Raw genomic sequence first — 19,782 nt, 5'->3', positions numbered from 1 at the left:
TACTGCAAGGATTGTAGTTTGGTCTTTGGATCATAGTGTGTAAACCATGTTGCACCAACAGTGATAAGTCATTAAAAAAAATCACTAGATTTTTCAAAATGCCACAAGATCAACTTGTAGATATCCACTTTATTTTATTTCTGGACAGCATTCAAACATTTTGACACCCACTTGGCTGACAGCTTCTGCATAGCTATGAATTAGAGTCAGCCCTCTGTATCCACACATACACACACACACATTCCAAAAAGCAAACCATGATTTTGCCATTTTATATAAGGAACACTATTTTACTAGACCATTTTACTATTTAATGGGACTTGAGCATCCATAGATCATGGATCTGTGATCCTGGAACTAAATCCCAGTGGATATCAAGTGCTCACTGTGTAAACGCAGTGCATTCCTGGGATATTTCTTGTATCTCAGCAATTTTAACTGAGATTTCACCAACCTGTGAAAACCAGGTCACGAACACTTACAACAGTTTCTGGAGTTGACACTGTTTAAGGCCTCCCAGACCTTCCTGTATCTTTGGCCATGCTGAAAGTTGGCACACAACTTCTTCGCAGTTGGGTATGACAGACACTTGTCACTCTAGTGTTTGTATCATATTCTTATGGATTTTATTTGCAGTTTTCTTCTGCAGGAAGACAACTTCATGACAGCCAGAGTTCAGCACTTGATAATTGCACACTTTTTGTTGCATGGTACTATCAATGACCTGAAAAACTTTGGAAATTAGCGCTATGATCTTACAAAATGGCTATTTACAATACAAAAGAGTACGGGCTACAGTGACAAAATTATGCTCAGATTTTGGGAAGTGGATCAGGCCAAAAACTTTCCATCATTCCCTCATATTTCTTTCTATGTGGCTTGCCTCTGCTAAATCTAGAGTGAATTCAGGGGGTTTCCCCCTCTAAAATATTAGGTAGAAAATGTAGGAAGGTTTTTGGTTTTTTAAGTAAGTGGAGACAGTAAATGAAAGACTGTCAGGTTAATCTTGAAAGTTTTTAGTTGCTGAAAAATATTTCATGTGTTTAAACTGCAGACACCCATTGAAACAGTAGTTATTATAATACTGATGACTACAGGTGAGGTACATTTAATTTGGCATTGTAAGTGATCAACCATCATCTGAACATTTCTTGCCACTGAGGGTGTTAGTTTAGGGGAGAAACAGCTTGCTTTTTGTCATTGGTGAAATGTACTGAAATCAGTAATCCCCAAATGTTTCTCAGTATCAGCCAAATTTAACCATTGAGCTAGTTTGGAACTTGCTGTAATCTTTAAAATCGAAAGACAAAGATGAAAGTCTGGATCCAGCTATAATTTTGCTCCAGAGTTTGGAAGATAATGTCTTAAGACTATATAACTCACAGGATCTCCCAGCCAGCATTCTGGAGATTTTGTGTTTTAGTGAATTTTACCCCCAGGCTCTACTTTCCTGTTTGTGTATCAGATATTAATATCCTTGCCCACTGTGCTAGCACATGGTTTTTGATATACTGTATAAAAAGGTTAATCATTCCTGTAATCAATCCAGTAATAGTTGTCACCCATCTATCCATTTATCTACTGTATTAAAAAGTGCAAACCATTAGACAAATGGGTATTTTTGTGCCAGGGTACTTTTTGAAATTGCTTTATGTTTAGATAAAATTTGGGATACCCTTATTTTATGAAGAACTTCACTCTAAAATCAGATATCCTTCCTGGTTAATGACAAATTTGAAGGATTCTGTCACAGAAGGATGACTTGAGGGAAAGACATGTAAGGGCATTTAATGTAATTTGCTGCATTGTGCTGTTTTATCTGATTATTCAGTCTTGGTTTTCTGTTCCAGAACAACGCATATACTGCAATGTCAGATTCCTACCTGCCGAATTACTACAGCCCATCCATTGGATTCTCCTACTCCTTAGGCGAAGCAGCTTGGTCTACTGGGGGTGATCCACCTATGCCCTACTTAACATCTTATGGACAACTAAGCAATGGAGAGCCTCACTTTCTCCCAGATGCCATGTTTGGACAGCCAGGGGCTCTTGGCAGCACACCATTTCTTGGACAGCATGGCTTTAACTTTTTTCCAAGTGGGATTGACTTCTCAGCTTGGGGCAATAACAGTTCTCAGGGGCAATCAACCCAAAGTTCTGGATATAGCAGTAACTATGCTTATGCACCAAGCTCACTGGGTGGAGCCATGATTGAGGGACAGTCTGCTTTTGCCAGTGAGACCCTGAATAAGGCACCTGGCATGAATACCATAGACCAAGGGATGGCAGCCTTGAAGCTAGGCAGCACTGATGTAGCAAGCAATGTTCCAAAAGTTGTTGGCTCTGCTGTTGGCAGTGGATCCATTGCCAGTAACATTGTAGCTTCTAACAGTCTGCCCCCAACTACCATCGCTCCTCCAAAACCAGCATCCTGGGCTGATATTGCTAGTAAACCTGCAAAACAACAGCCCAAGCTGAAGACTAAAAATGGCATTTCAGGATCAAGTCTTCCACCACCCCCCATAAAACATAACTTGGATATTGGAACTTGGGATAACAAAGGGCCAGTGGCAAAAACCCCTTCCCAGGCTTTAGTTCAGAATATTGGTCAGCCCCCAACCCAGATATCTCCCCAACCAATGGGTCAGCAGATGAGTAACAGCCCACCAACTGTGCAGCCTTCAGGGGGACAGCCGCCACAACCCTTGCCGCCACCACCACCACCCCAGCCAACTCAGTTAGCAGTGCAGCAACAGGCAGCTCAGCCAGCTCGTTGGGTTGCACCTCGTAACCGTGGCAATGGGTTTGGCCAGAATGGAGTAGATGGTACTACAGTTGGACAGTCTCAAGCCACTTCTGGTTCTGCCCCTCTGGAGCCGCATCCAGTTTTGGAGAAGTTGAGATCCATCAACAATTACAATCCTAAGGATTTTGACTGGAACCCAAAACATGGCCGGGTTTTCATCATAAAGAGTTACTCTGAGGATGATATCCATCGTTCTATTAAATACAATATCTGGTGCAGTACAGAGCATGGTAATAAGAGACTGGATGCTGCTTACCGATCAATGAACGGTAAAGGTCCTGTTTACTTACTGTTCAGTGTCAATGGCAGTGGTCATTTCTGCGGAGTTGCAGAAATGAAGTCTGCTGTGGACTACAACACATGTGCAGGTGTGTGGTCCCAGGACAAGTGGAAGGGACGCTTTGATGTGAGGTGGATTTTTGTCAAGGACGTTCCCAACAGTCAGCTGCGACACATTCGCCTAGAAAACAATGAGAATAAACCAGTGACCAACTCCAGGGACACTCAAGAGGTGCCTCTGGAAAAGGCGAAGCAGGTGCTGAAAATCATTGCTACCTACAAGCACACCACTTCTATCTTTGATGACTTCTCACACTATGAGAAACGCCAAGAGGAGGAAGAAAATGTGAAAAAGGTAACTACTTAACATCCAGGATTTAGTTAGGAAGAGAGACAAAGGAAAGTTAGGTCTGGTTGTATATTATGGAGCTGACCATGGTGAACAGGGTCCCACTCCAGGAGAAAGGCAGCATATAAATAAAATAAATAAGGGTATACAATTGTGGTACAGCTTTACATCAGTTGATTAAATAGCTGGGTTTCTGGAAATTAGTTTTTTAACAGAAAATTTGGCACTTGAAGCAGAAATAACATGGGGTAGTTTTCTAAACCACCAAAAAATAAGCGTAATTCAACATGATTTAGCAAACTTTTTTATGACAGAGTAACAATATACACATTTATTTATTTATTTATTTAAATTTTGCTTATATTCCACTTTTCTTCCAAATGAGACACATGAAATGAAACAACCAGGTCAGGTAATTCTTGTCGAAGTAAACAAAATAGGAAACCCACAAAAATATATGGATGCCGGCCATGAAAGCCTCCGACTTCACATAAAAAGAATTTGAGCCCTCTAGAGACCACTTGAAAGCTGCTTTCACAATGCATCTATGGTTGTCTGTTTCTTTCACCATTCTTTACAGTTGCCACTTTGTTGACTAAACTTATACAACAGGCTTGTTTTCTCTGAGTGACTGATGGAAAATTGCTTGTCAATGGCAGAGACATAAGTTCAACGCGCCCAAAGCCTTTTACTTCTGAGTAGCATGCACCAAACTAATGTCAATATATTACGTTTGAAACTCATCTCAGTTTCAAAAGATACTTTGTGGCATTGAGACTGCTGTTTGGGAAACACCAGTCCAAACTTCATTTAGGCATATCTAGTTGCAGGATGATTTGTACTGTATTCAGGTAATTGAGAAAAATACTTAATATATTTGGTGTATTTAAGTAACTATTTGGCAGAGACATTGTTTCCTCCTTTTTGTTTGGAACCAGACTTAAGTCATGGCTTAATAACTGGCTTTTATGTTTGTTATTATGACTGAGTTGTCTCACTAATTACAGTAGGTTTAAACATGATTAACTCAGTCCCAAGCAAACATTAAAAGGCGGGTTAAAAACGGCAAAGATTCCGATATATGATCCTGTTTCATGTATATCACCACTTATGAGTATTTTATAATATTTATTTCATCTTTATGCCACCTTTCTCCCAGGAAGGGACCCAGGGCAGTTCACAAGATAAAAACATTTAAAAAATTGTACAATAAAAATTTTAAAACAATTAAAATACTATAAAATTAACATACAATTAAACATAAAATTAACATACAGTAGTTAAAAACACAACAGCATTCAGCTGCCTTGGTGACTGTAATCTTATCAGGACTGTAAATTGGGGTTCCCGTGTAATTTTTATAATAGAGCATGCATGTTGTCAAAGCATTAGTAAAGAAATGAAACTAGTGTGGATAAAATAAGACTTTTGAGTTGTGACCAGTTGTAGATCTAACAAAAGGTACAGCAATGGAGAATAGCAGACAAGCATGAGAATATAAAGCATAGAATCATAGTTATTTATTTTTTTAAAACCAAGTTGTATTTTTGATGGTTCCACACATTACTTTATTAACATTTAGGTAGTATATAAACAGCATTACAGAAGATGTTAAATGCTGATATGGTTGTTGAAACATATGCTTTTAACTTAAAAGATCTGGGCCTTTTTTCATTTTGAAGATAAGCAATGTGTCCTCAAATGGGTAAAAGCAGAAGATTTGTGTCGATTTCCAATGTGAAGTTGAAGGCTTTCATGGCCTGCATCCATAGTTTTTTCTGGGTTTCTCGGGCTATGTGGCCATAGAATCATGTTCTAGAAGAGTTTATTCCTGACGTTTCACCTGCATCTGTGGCTGGCATCTTCAGGCTGGCACATGCAGGTGAAACATCAGGAATAAACTCTTTTAGAACATGGCTACATAGCCCAAAAAACCACCGAAAACTATATATTTGTGTGCCTAGAGATTTTGCTAAGCAAAAGTGATCTTTCTAATGAAATCAGTGTAGGTTTGTTCTGCAGCCAAGACTGATGCATATTGAAATTGTACTTTGCAAATTTACTTCTACATAATCAGTATGGGTCAGTTCTAGATGTGTCCAAGATGTTATGAGAACATAACCTAACTTTGAATAGATTAAGACTCATTTGATTGCTGCCTTTTAAGACCCATTTGTTAAGCAAGAGTTTTGCTCTATTAATGTGTCACATGACTATTCAGTGCAAAGCAGCTGTGTGTGTCCGAGTCTTTAACCTCTTCACTTGCCTAGTTACCGGTTACTCTCATACTCAGTTTTAAATATCAAACCAATTAAATGTCAGTTCATCTTTTATTTTGGAGGTCCTGCTCCTAAAAGCTTCTTGTTTCTGCATTGGTAGAAGGATGTTAAGAGATTTTGCATTATTAATCTTTGAAGCTTCAGGATTTCAATTTGGCTGATATGTAACTTTTTAAAAAAATCAACAAGTACAATTGTTTCATTAAATAGAGACTTGCCTATTAGAATTGTAACATCTGTGAAAGTAGCACTGTAATACAACCCTCCCTCTGTTTTTGTGGGGCATCTGTTCCAGACACCCCACAAAAATGGAAAACCTTTCATATTCAAGCCCCCACATCCCCCATTTTAACTCCTTCTGTTTGCCCTGTGCAGATAATCAAGGGACGTGGATCCCAAGTCTGTGAGAACGGAGGGAGGACTGTATTTGGAAATGATTAACTTTATAGGAATTATATTTTCTGGCTGGATGGTTGAGGATGCTTTGATTTGGATTTCCTGCATGGCAGGGGGTTGGACTGGATGGCCCTTGCGGTCTCTTCTGATTCTATGATTCTAATTTTTCCAGCCTTTAGAATCCAGACATATATTTTACTGCACAAATCACCCTCTTATTTGTTATTATTTATTATATTTATTTGTATCCTGCTCTCTTCCCAGGACTGGGACTCAGAGTGGCTTCACAGCATTAAAAACATAAAAAAATTAAATTAAGTTAAAGAATAAATAATAATAATAATAATAAGTACATTAAAAAGGAATTAAATTATTACAATATTAAAACAAATAGTTATTAAAAATAAAACATATTTCAAAAAGAAAAAACTGTAACAAATTTTTAAACTGGTCCAATATCCCAGCCTGTCCTTATAGTAATTCCTTAAACGCCTGTGTGAACAAGTAAGTCTTCACCTGCCGGCAGAAGACCATCAAGGACGGAGCCATTCTGTTCTCCCTGGGCAGGGAGTTCCAGAGTTTAGGAGCAGCCACCAAGAAGGCCCTTTCTCACATCCCCACCAACTGTGTTTGTGATGGTGTTGGGACGGAGAGAAGGGCTTCTCCAGAGGGTCTCAGAGTCCGGGCCGGTTCATACCAGGAGAAACGGTCTGCCAAATAGCGTGGACCTGAGCCATATAGTACTTTGTAGGTAATAACCAGCACCTTGAATTGTGCCTGGAAACAAACTGGCAGCCAATGAAGCTATTTCAACAGGGGTGTTGTATGATCTCTGTAATCTGCCCCTGTTAACAGCCTGGCAGCAGCTCTTTGAACCAGCTGAATTTTCCAAACACTTTTCAAAGGCAGCCCCATGTAGAGCCCATTACAGTAGTCCAAATGTGATGTAACCAAGGTATGTACCACCGTGGCCAGATCTGGCTTCTCAAGGAATTGGTGCAGCTGGCGCAAAGTTTTAAATGTGCAAAAGCGCCCCTGGTCACAGCAGAGACCCAGGCCTCCAGGTTCAAAGCTGAGTCCAAGAGTACCCCCAAACTGAAAACCTGTGTCTTCAGGGTGAGTGTGATCCCATCTAACACAGGCTGGGTCCCTATTCCTCGATCTGCCTTCCGACTGACTAGGAGCACCTCTGTCTTGTCTGGCTTAAATTTCAGTTTGTTTGCCCTCATCCAGTCCATTACTGAAGGCAGGCACTGGTTTAGGACCAGGACAGCCTACTTGGATTGAGGTGGGAAGGAGTAGGAGAGTTGAGTGTCATCTGCGTATTGATGACACTGCACCCCAAAACTCCGGACAAACTCTCCCAGCGGTTTCATGTATATGTTAAACCCTCTTGTTGTCATGATGCTCTAGAGCAGATGTAGGAATAATGTGGCCTTCCTGATATTTTTGGATTGCAAAGCAGAGTAGCTCTAACTAGCATTGGTTGGGGTGAAGGATACTGAAATTGCAGTTCAACAACATTTAGAAGGCTGCATGATTCCTAACCCTGTGCCAACATAAGATTTCACCTAGCAGAATGGATTTTGCATTTCATTGGAGCAATAAATGCAAAACTAAGAAAGATTTAATATTGATAGGGTTACTTTTACAAATTCAGAAACTATGTTTGCACCTAGCAAATGGATCAGTGTTTTAACAATATCTTGATTCGGTTTCATTAGAGTTTACTGTTCTAACTTTAGAACAGAAAAGCAGTTGAATCATAGGAACATGTCTAGCTGAAGTGGACTTTCTAGGTGGAGCAATTTCTAGCCTAATTTTGTCTACTTTAACTGGCATGATCTTCTGTCAGTTCTTTCTTAACTTACTCACCTGATCCTTTAACAGGAGATGCTGAGGATTTAACCTGGGACCTTTTGTGTGCTGCGCAGGTGTGTGTGTGTGTGAAAACCATGATTAAAAATACTATGTTTTTAAATCCAAACAAATACTCTGCTTTTTATTGCCTAAAATCTATTAAATATTGATACCAGTCTGATTCTGAAAATCATGTCCCTTTCCCTGGGGCTTGGAAGTGTAATTCACAAATTACTTCACATTTATTGGTATTTATGTCTAATCCTTCGAGCCAATTTTGAATAGTTTGCAGTTGCTGTTTCTGATATGGAACAGAATAAACATTGGTGGTTTGAATATTGCCTTAGCTGTTACTTTGACATGATTTCCAGCTGTTAAAAAGCATGATATTTGCTAATTTGAAGGATTAGTTTAAGCCTAGTAACACACATTGGATTCTCCTTTAGCATAGAAGGTTAGAAGGAAAACAGCTTGGAGGAATAATGACAGTGGTAGTTTCAGCCATTTAGGATGCGGTGGCTTAGGGGTTAAGATGCCAGTTCTGATGATCGAAAGGTCAGAAGGTTGGCAGTTAGAGGCCCAAGTGCTGCATGATGGGTTGAGCTCCTGTCACTAGTCCCAGCTTCTGCCAGCCTACCAGTTTGAAAGCATGCAAATGCAAGCAGATACATAGGTACCACTTCTCAGTGGGAAGGTAACAACTTTCAGTGCAGTCATGCTGGCCACATGACCACCAGAGCAATGCTGGCTTTTCGGCTTAGAAATGGAGATGAACACTGCCTCCTACAGTCAGTTATGTCTAGACATTCATGTCAAGGGGCTACCTTTACCTTTAAGAAGTGAATGTAGGAGTATATGGGTTGCTCTTCACAAGACTAGAGCCAGTGTGGTATAGTGGTTTGTTCATTGGCCTAAGGCTCTGGAGACCATGGTTCAGAGCCCTGTTCAACCATGGAAGCTTACTAGGTTGCCTTGTGCAGTTCACACCCTCTCAGCCTGAGAGGAAGGCAAAGGCAGCTCCGCTCTAAGAAAACTTGCAAAAACAAAACAAAAAAGACAACCTATGATAAAACCTTGTAAGTAAGAATTGACTTAAAGGAATGCAACAGCATTAGTAGTCTACTGGGCCTCTTGAAAAAAAGCATTCCATTTCTCATTTGCGATTTCTTAAGGACTAGAGAAATAAAAATAAACACCTCTCTTTATTCCAGATTACTCCAGATTATTTTATTTTACAAATAGCTCACAATTTCTTGTATTACTTTTTGTATGGCTCATACAGTCACTAATTGTAAATCAAGCTATACAACCAATCAGTAAAATCAATACAGTAGGGTAAGATGTCAGATAAAAGGACTCTGCATAATTCTATATATTAAAAAAAATAATTAGATGAGATTTCCAGTGTAATAAAACTACAACTAGAAATGGTAGGGAAACAAACTAGAGAACAGCTACATATATAAAAAATTGGGGTATGTGTGTGTGTGTATCTATCTGTCTATCTATCTACACTGGTGCCTCGGGATACGAAATGATCGGGTTACGAAATTTCCGGGATACGAAAAAGTTGGATTGGCAAAAACTGTTTCGGGTTACGAAATATTTTTCGGGTTACGAAATTCATTTCGGCGCGAAATTCAAATGCTGCAAAGTGCAGCTATAGGCTTTCCGGCTTATGAAATTTTCGGGTTACGAAAGGAATGGCGGAACGAATTAATTTCGTAACCCGAGGCACCAGTGTATATCCCAAAAACAGAAAGAAAACAAGTGAAACATTGATTTCCAACTTTTTTACCAATGGGTTTATGTGTTCTATAGTTTTACATACTCTATGGCAAAATGCCTTGCAAGTAATTCTACTTATTTGTCCCTACTAATATTCAGAACCCATCAAAAGTTGTATTGTTTTCTTATTGCAATAGATGGATTATCATATTATTCAGTTTCTACCAGCAAAAGACAATAGGGAATTCTCCATTTTACAAATAACGCCAATAAATTTTTCTGGCAATTCCAATATCCATTTATTGGCATTAGCATATTAACATCTTAAATAAGTTATTTCCTTCTTTTCACTAAAATAACTTTATAATTAGCTTAGAATTAAACTGCAGGTTGAGTTTCTCTCATTTGAAATTCCAGAATGCTCCTATCAGAGTTGGAAAAACCCACTTGTTTTTTTAAAAAACTTTTTTGTTTTAACCAGTTTTTTGTGTTAATGTTTTACTTAAAATTGAATCATGCTTATTAATAATGTGAAACATTATTTTATGTATCAGAAAGTTTGATCAACCATGCTTTAATGCTTTCTAACATTAACAATCCAAAGTAATTAGGCTTTGCTATGATTTACAGCATTCAGTAAAACAGATTTTTAATGTGAAGTCGAAGGCTTTCATGGCTGGCATCCATAGTTTTTTATGGGTTTTTTGGGCCACATAGCCTGAAAAACCCACAAAAACTATAGATTTTTTAATGCTTAATAAATCTGAATATATGTAGATTATATATAAAAAACATACAAAGTACAGTATTCTCGGAGTTGGTATGGTTGAACTTGCATTAATTGAAGAATTTATTTTTGAATGGCATTTTTTGCATTATAAAATAAAGTGATTAAAAAGAAGCAACTGACACTGGATACTGGTCTAACAGTGAACAACTGTCAGTAAACTGTTAAAGTGTTTAAATTTCCCTACTGTGTCATATGCTCCTCAGGTTGAGCATCCTTTTCAATTTGTAAGAAGACAGAGGCAAAGAAGGTGTTGAGTGGTTCTACCTTTTCTCTGTCCCTGTTAGCATTTCATCATCTCCACACAATGGCCCTACTGTTTCCTTTATATAAAAATGTAAAAGAATATGGACTAAAATACAGCTTTATTGAACTCATTTAGATGTAGGCACCTTTTTAATAAGAACACAGTTTGAACTAGTGTGGACCTTCAGAGTTATTTCTCTGCATGTGTGAGTGCTTGCGTGTGTGAGTGCTTGCATGCGTGAGTGCTTGTGGAGCCTTCAACTTGGCTGTTGACCTCTGGCAACCCCATGCATTTTCATGGCTTTTTCTTAGACAAGAAACAGATATGATTTGCCATTGCCAGCTTAAAGAGTACAGTGGTGCCTCGGGTTACGAAATTAATTCGTAACGCGGCCGCTTTCGTAACCCGAAAAGCCTTCGTAAGCCGAATTGCCATAGGCGCTAATGGGGAAAAGCCGCGATTCCGTGCGAAAAAGCCGAAAAAAGCACCAAAAGTTTTTTCGTAACCCGAAACAATAATTCCCTATGGGATTTTTTCGTATCCCGAAAATTTCGTAACCTGGGTATTTCGTATCCCGAGGTACCACTGTACTCTAATTCAACAGAATAATCTCAAATCAGTATTCATTTTTGGTGCTTTGCCCCAGAGATGGTTTCTGTTTTGAGAACTAAAAGCTACACTCACATCAATATATGCCATAAAAAGCTGTGCATCTCTTGCATATTTAATTACCAGATGAAATAGGATGAAACTATGGAAGATCCATTTGTTGAACTCTGCCTCCTCTTCCACCAGTATGTGATTTTCTTCTGTCCAGTGTTCATTTTTTTCAAGGGAATAATACTTTGCATAAATTTGTCTTGTTTATTAAGTATGGGTTGGGCAACTGCAGAAAGGTTGAAGGGCTTATTTAGACATTTGTTTAAGCCAGGACTGGAGTGAAGAGGATGGAAGGAAGGAGTGGGAGCATATGTGGGACAGGGATGAGATTTTAAACTGGGACTGGAGTGAATCAGGGATGGAAGGAGGGGGGTGGGAACGTTTTGTACATTTTTTTGCCACAGCAAGCCAAAGCTTGTCCATGCCAAGGCATGACAAGTATATTTTTCTGTTTAAAACATTGGAAGTCTCTGCTTTGCAAGGGCACTCCAGAGGCTGGGGGCTATACTTTTGGGGCTGGCAGCCCACACTTTCCCTACCTGGATTAGGGTGATCAGTACTTTATAGATTCCACATTTGAAAAAAAAAAGCATAGCAATGAATTGGATCAACAAAATTATTATACCCTTTAAAAGTTCATTACAGAACTGTAAATTAGGTTTTCAGTTGAATAATAATAATAATAATAATAATAAATAATAATTGTTATTATTTATTTATACCCCACTCTTCAGCCAAAAGGCTATCGGAGCAGCTTACAATTTGTTAATTAGACATTTCCCTGCCCTCAGGCTTACAATCTAAAAAAGACAAGACACAAAAGGAGAAGGGAATGACAGTAGGGAAGGGGAAAAGTCCAGCAGATCTGCTCTCCCTCAGAGGCCTGTTAAAGCTGGCTTGCCTTCCTCTTTCTCAAGATGGTGGCTAGAGGGAGGGCTCTTCTTCTTTCAGGCAAGGCCTGTTGGAGCTGGCTTGCCTTCTAGTTCCTCTAGAATAGACATCTAGTGCAGGTGATAAAAAAAATTAGTATGGTATGTTCCATTAGGTTGGATACAAATGAAGATGATTTAATATATACAGTAGTTGTGTTGATGGGATTTTCTACAGCTTCAGTACTCTCTCATGCCCATAATATCCAGTGTCTGACCATGGACATAACTTTTTATCCCATGTAGAATTACAGTGATTTCCACCTGAAAGTATATTAATGTTTACAGTCCTTAAAGTCTTTTAAACATCATTTCTTCATCTAGGTCTTTCAGTTCACCAGATGGCATTTCTTCATGTAGGCCTTTCATTTTTGGATGAAGAAGATAATTTTATAGGTTTATTTCATTGGGCTTACTGTATATACTCATGTTTAAGTCTAGAAATTTTAATCAAAAAATTGACCCAGAAAACCTGAGTCGACTTATCCATGAGTAGGTAGGTACTGCACTTTGACTCTTACAAAAAAATAGCCATCCCCTGGTTAAAGGCAAGAGTATAATCTGTCCTGGAAGCACTGACCCTCTTTTAGTCTCTCATCCATCCAGACTTTAATGTGATCACAAAAAAGTATGCCTGCTGGAATTTTGTAGGTTCTTTGGCATTATTTTCCTTTGCTTCTTCCTTTAGATTCTTTGTTACATGTTACATAAGGTTTACCCTTGACTTATCCATGGGTCATATCAATATCCATTATTTTGACCCCCAAACCTGCCCTCGACTTATACATGAGGTTGACTTACAGTTGAGTATATATGATAGGTGCTTTTCTAACTAGATTTTAAATCCATGATGGTGAACCTATGGCATGCGTGCCACAGATGGTATGCAACACCATTTCTCCCTGCAAACAGCAGGGAGAAAAGGAGGAAAAAGCGTACGCTTGTTCCTCCTCCTTCCTGACCCTTCCCGGCCTCCAGCTGCCTCTCCGGAAGCAGCTGGAGGTGGCACAGGAGGACCCTTCCTGGCTTCCAGTTTTCTCTCCAGCTTCCAGGTGCCTCTCTGGAGGCAGCTGGAGGCCGGGGATAGTGAGGGGGGGAGGCGGCTGGAGGCCAGGAGTGGTGTGTCCCGATTCCTCTTCTTCCTCCCCCCCAGACCTTTAGCTGTCTCTGGAGCGGCAGCTGAAGGCTCGGATGGGGGGGGGAGCCCTGCCCCTGAAGCCCCACCCCAGAGGGCAGAAGCCCCCCCCCCAGCACTGGGTAATCCCCATGTGCTGGAAGACGTTTTCGTTTGGGCACTCATATTATCTATGATCTCCTCATGGATGAGAATGCCGACCTGGCTTGTTTTACAGAAACCTGGCTAGGAGAAGATAGTGTCATCACTTGGAATCAAGCTCTCCCAGCTGGGTATGCTGTTGTTGAGCAGGTAAGGGAAAGTGGGCGAGGGGGCAGAGTGGCTCTGGTTTATAGAGACAGTCTCATCCCAACCAGGATACCTGTCTGGAAGACTGACCGCCTCGAGTGTATGTACCTACGCTTGAAGACCAGGGACAGTATAGGGATTCTTTTGGTATACCGTCCACCCCGTTGCTTAACAGACTTGCTATCCGAGCTGATGCAACTGGTCTCAGAGTTGCTGTTGGAGTCACCCAGACTTTTAGTCCTGTGTGATTTCAACATCCCACTCGACACCAGTCTTAACAGGTGCAGCTCAGGAGTTCATGGAATCCATGACAACCATGGGCCTTTCCCAATTGGTCAACAGGCCAATACATTGTGCGGGTCATACTCTCGATGCGGTCCTTAGTATGGAGCAGGAATATCCGTGGGCAGAGGTAGTTAATACCTCTGCATTATCATGGACGGATCATCTCCTGGTCAGGGCAGAACTAAGAGCCACTGTCTGCTCCCTCGGGGGTGGAGGACCCATTAGATGGGTCCGCCCTCGAAAGCTAATGGAACCGATCGGATTCCAGAAAGCTCTAGAGGGTTTGATGGTTGATAATGCCGGTAATTCTGTAGAAGCCTTGGTGAATATGTGGAACACCTATCTTACTAAGGCCATCGACACAATCGCTCCTGCGTGTCCTTTCCGACTCCCCTCAAATCGGAAGCCCTGGTATACCGGAGAACTGAAGAATACGAAACGGGTGGGACAACGACTAGAGCGCGATTGGCGGAAATCTGGACCCTTATCTGACAGAACTCATCATAACAAATTCCTTTGTTCTTATGGAGAGGCAATTAAAGCAGCAAAGAGATTCTCCTCGTTTGCTCGTATTGTATGTGCAAAGTCTCGTCCGGCAGAACTGTTTAGGGTGGTGAGGGAACTGACGGCGATGCCATCTATCCAGAACCCTCTACTTAACCCAACAACGGCCTGCTGCGACGCTTTCAACAACTAATTTGTAGACAAAATCTCTCAAATAAGAGCCCATTTGGACACCAATGTTGAAACAAAACAGACTAATGAGGTGTCCAGTAAATCCGTTTATGAGATTAAACTGAATCAGTTTGAGCTAGTGAGTACTGAATACGTGGACAAGATCCTTGGAAAGGTTAAAAAAAAAAGACAACATGCCCTCTTGATCCCTGCCCATCGTCCAGGGGGTGAGGCACTGATGGAACTTCTTAGACGTATCATCAATGCTTCCCTTGGGGAGGGTCATATACCATCCTCTTTGAATAAAGTGATCGTTAGACTGCTCTTGAAAAAACCCTCCCTTGACCCCCTGGACATGAAAAATTATAGGCCTGTTTCTCATCTACCATTTTTGAGCAAGGTGATCGAGAGGGCAGTTGCTGTTCAGCTCCAAATGGTCTTGGATGAAGCTGATTTTCTTGATCCGTTTTAAACGGGCTTCAGGACCGGGTATGGTGTGGAGACTGCCATGGTCGCTCTAACTGAATACCTTTGTCTTGGCATTGACAGAGGGAGCGTGACCCTGTTGGTGCTGCTAGACCTGTCAGCGGCATATGATACAATAGACCACGGCATCCTCTTGGAACGCCTAAGAGAGTTAGGAATTGAAGGCACTGTGTTGCAGCGATTCCGTTCCTTCCTCTCGGGAAGTGATGCTCGGGGACAGTTGCTCTTCAAAAACAGAGCTTAATTGTGGCGTCCCTCAAGGCGCCATCCTGTCCCCATATGAAGCCGCTCTGAGAAATCATCTGTGGATATGGGGCTGGGTGTTATCAGTACACAGATGACACCCAAATATATTTCTCCATGTCCCGGTCATCAGCAACAACGACAGATGGCATCTCTCCTCTCAACCAGTGTCTTCAGGCAGTAATGGATTGGATGAGGGAAAACAAGCTCAAGTTGAATCCAGACAAAATGGAGGTACTTACGATAGGGGCCCCCAAACCAGATGTTGAGCAATCCTAGAGGGGTTCACACTCTCCTCGAAGGACTGTGTTTGCAGTCTGGGGGTGCTACTTAACCCGTCGCTTCAGATGAGGAATCAGGTGAATGCAACAGTCAAGATCGCCTGTTATTAGCTTCGGCTGATACGCCAGCTGCACCCTTTCCTGGAATGGGGTGACCTCAAAACCGTAGTACATGTGCTGGTAATCTCAAGACTTGATTTTTGCAATGCGCTCTACATGGGGCTACCCTTGTGCCTAGTCCGGAAATTCCAGTTGGTACAGAATATGGCAGCCAGGTTGGTCACAGGAACAGCAAGGAGTGACCATATAACACTAATATTGAAGTCTCTCCACTGGGTCCCTATTAGTTTCCGGGCACAGTACAAGGTGTTGGTTATCACCTTTAAAGCCCTACATGGCTTGGGCCCAGCCTATCTAAGGGATCACCTGCTTCCATACAATCTGCCCCGTACACTCAGGTCCTCTGGAAGGAATTTACTACAGCCCTTAAAGATCAGATTAATGGCGACCTCCCAGAGGACATTTTCTGCAGCTGCTCCCAATTTATGGAATGGTCTGCCGGATGAGATCCATCAAATTACCAATCTAGAGAGCTTCAAAAAAGCCATTAAGACAGATCTCTTCCAGTAGGCCCGGAATAAAATACTCGACCACTAATAAGACTTCCCATCAATCAAACTCTGTCCATGGTTATTTGGATTAATTGGATTTTAGCATGTTAGTTTTACTCTTATATTGTTTAATCTTGTTTTAAGGGCAGGGGGTACTATGTATATATGGATGTATTTTAGCTTGTTGTACGCCACTTTGATTGCCTGGCAAAAAGCAGGATAGAAATATATTTTTAAATTTTTTGTTATTATTATTCATCCCCTAAAAAGTTCGCCATCACTGTTCTAGATGGTTTCTAATGTTTTACATTATAGTAATTGCAATGTCCTGAGAGATTGACTGATTTGTATACTGAGTTGTGTTTGCATGGCTAGAAGTTTGGAACACTAAACAGGTTACAGCTGGCTCTTCATAGGCTGTACAATCACCAACATTCAAAGTTTGTGCCCAGGAAATTTGTGCACTAGTAGGATATTGACCTGAAGCATCAGCCAATTGATGATTGTCAAATACTCTTTCATTAAAGTTTGGATTCATCTGTGGCTTAAAGCTTATTTTCACATTTCTTCAGCTTTATGTGGGAACAGACTGCTATGTTGTCATCCCTGCCTTAACATCAAATGTGTGATAAATGGTGTTCTTAGTAGCTTGGGGATCAGTAATGCCTGAGCAGTTGAAGGGTGTGCCTCATCTAGTGCTGCTACTTAGCTGCCTGGCATTAATCTATTGTGTTGAAAGCATATTGCTGTCTGTCACACTGTAGTTTGTAAAAAAATCCAACCTTGTTGTCTCATCCCATTCTGCCCACTCTGGCATCATCAACCCAAGTGGCCTGCAAGACTTATTTTCAGACATGAAACAATACTGATCTGCTTGGGTTAATCCACACTAATTTCTCAGTTTCAGAGATGAGGTAATTAAATTACATCTTTCACATTTTGAGTTAAAAGTGCTGCCAGCGTTTTTACTGCAACATTTCTCTAGAGCTTTCAGTGTACAGAGTGGACCTCTTTTTCACCGCAGCACTGTGAAGGTCTGGTTAAGAAAAATATTGTTTGTCCAAGGTTTTTTAGGGAGTCTCAACAATTCATAGAATTTTGAACCTAAAAACTCCAAAATGAAACCCACACACCTTTCTTTGCATAGTATTGGTCTTTCTTATTTAAAGACTGGGGAAGCATGACAGTTTTTAAGGCTGTTTGTAACATAGGGAAAGGCAAGAACAATCAACTTGTTATTTCTTTTAGAAACATAGGTAGCTTCATTAAAGAACACCACTTAAGTGGTGTGTCCGGTTGTATGAACACACTGCTTCTCTGAAGATGCCAAAAAATTGTGTCTTAGCAGTCAGTTGATGTAGAGGTAGCAGTTTGCCTACCAAGTATTACATATTTGTCTCCCCCCTTCTATATTATGGAAGAGGCAGTTGTTAAAAATGTGAGCAATTTCACAGAGCTGTATGTGATTGTACTAAAATTTTATCTTTTTGGCTACATGAAGTTCAGACAAAAGTACAATATAAATCATTATCTGTTTAAGACCTCTAATTGCTTAGTAATTAGAACATGCAGGAGGAAAAGACCCAGTGGAAGGTATTATATAGTGCAGAAGGTGAATGTTTTGTTGCTAAAATATCTCCAAATGTGTTTGTTTAGGATTTACCTAGACATTTTTGGGATATTTGGGTGTGTACTTTGGGGATATTCAAAATTCAATTCAGCTGATGTCTGTATAAAGAATAGCTTCCTGTTACGTTTTTGACCAGAAGTCTAATTTAAAGCTTTACACTAACTGTTACTTTTTTCTTTCCCTTTCATATAGGAGCGCCAAGGCCGTGTCAAGTAAATAACTGGATCCTTCCTCAGAAACTGCAGCAGAAGTGTTGCATCTTGGGTATCTTTCAGAAAGGAAGAAAAACTATACCAGAAAGAATTAGGACTTATTTCATTGACTTCATACAAACTCTTACAAACTTAACTGTTTAAAAATGTATTGGAATTTCACAAGAGACATAGGACTTTAAACAAAAACATCCCTTCTAGGTAGAGTAGAGGTGAAAACTGTCCCCTTCTTTTGGCTTTGGTTGTGATTTCAGAGCATAAATTTTGTTTTGGTTTTTCTCCCCACTTTTTTCTATGTTATTGGATTTTAAAGTCCACCCGTTTCTCTAATTTTTAAACCCTGCTGCTTCCCTGATTTCCTGGCCTTCTGAATCCCTCTTCCCACTGTTTTTTTTTTAAATTGTTGTTGCACTTGGAACACCGAGTTGTGACTTTCTTTTGGACATCTTCCATGGAAAGTGGAATGGATAACTTTTTCCATGGACTGGAAGAGGAATTTTATGAAGAATTTGAGGGGTTTTTACGCCTAGAAGATCTGAATGGAATTTGTCTACACGGTCGTGTCTGAGGGATAGTTCGTTTTCTCTCAAAAGTCAAATACAAAAGTCCTAAGAAATGTTCTGTTCTTGTGCATCATATGGATTACAGATTAAGTCTGGCTTGATTTGATTTGAAGGCTGAGAACAGTGGTAAAACATGTTTGTTTACAGGAAAATTAATTTTGGAAAAAAAATATTGTAATGTGTAGTGAATGTTTCTTCAGTTTTCTTGTTAAGCCAATGAGGAATGGGCGCTGCCTTTCTTTCACCATTAATCACTTCTCAATAATAAACGTGAGATCCTATTGAGCATCACTTCTTGGCCCCTTAGTTTTTAGTGTGTAGGCTACTGCTTCAGTGCTTGTACATAGCTATGCAAAGGCTGCATATGAGGAATAAATTCAGGTAAAATGAGCTGTAATGAAGTTTTCCTTCCTCTGATCCATAAGCTATGCCTAGTCTTTTACATTTTAGTAACGCATTATTGGAAGCAGTTCTGTATACCTATATGAACATCACAGGTAATCATTGAAGTCAATCAGAAATGCCACTAATTAGAACTGTGTTTCTGTATTTACAAGCAAGCACACCTGATTTATATTACTGTATTGATTTTCTTTAATACAATGGACTGGCTTTACTTGTGGGATGAGGCATTTCTGTTTATGTGATTATGAACTCTTACTGGTAAAAACCTATAACAAGTGTGAAGCTCTGTCTGTTGTACCTGAGGTTCATATGCACTCTATCACATCTGGACAAAGTTGTCATATGGAATAATACTAGCTTACTGAAGAATTTAAATTAAATCTGGTGAGTTTGAATGGGAGACCAAGGACAAGAGAGCTTGGTCAAGATTGAGATACTGTGACAAAAATATGACCGACTCAGAACTGCAGCCCTGTGACTTGATGTATAGAGGTGCTGCTTGTGCTTTTGTGTTTAATTCTACTATGATTTTCTCTGTGTTCCTGTTTTGTCAGAAACATTTCTTATTTTCCAGCTTACACAGAGTTACATGTAGTAGTGTGGCATGCATGCAAATAGTTGTTGTGTGCCTTCAAGTCATTTGCAACT

At 40.2% G+C, this 19,782-nt stretch overlaps 1 protein-coding gene across 1 annotated transcript in view; it reads left to right on the top strand.

The window, feature by feature from the left end:
• Positions 1-19,020, top strand: part of YTHDF2 (YTH N6-methyladenosine RNA binding protein 2) — a 31,510-nt gene extending 12,490 nt beyond the window's left edge. Inside the window, exons 4-5 of the mRNA XM_042440435.1 lie at positions 1,851-3,440; positions 18,147-19,020. Coding sequence (XP_042296369.1) covers positions 1,851-3,440; positions 18,147-18,170 — 1,614 coding nt within the window. The 3' untranslated portion in view covers positions 18,171-19,020. The remainder of the gene's footprint in view (positions 1-1,850; positions 3,441-18,146) is intronic.
• The last annotated feature ends 762 nt before the right edge of the window (positions 19,021-19,782 follow it).

This window comes from Sceloporus undulatus, chromosome 9 (assembly GCF_019175285.1).
Source record: "Sceloporus undulatus isolate JIND9_A2432 ecotype Alabama chromosome 9, SceUnd_v1.1, whole genome shotgun sequence".
Classification (NCBI taxonomy): domain Eukaryota; kingdom Metazoa; phylum Chordata; class Lepidosauria; order Squamata; family Phrynosomatidae; genus Sceloporus; species Sceloporus undulatus.
This window is presented reverse-complemented; position numbering and strand designations above follow the sequence as displayed.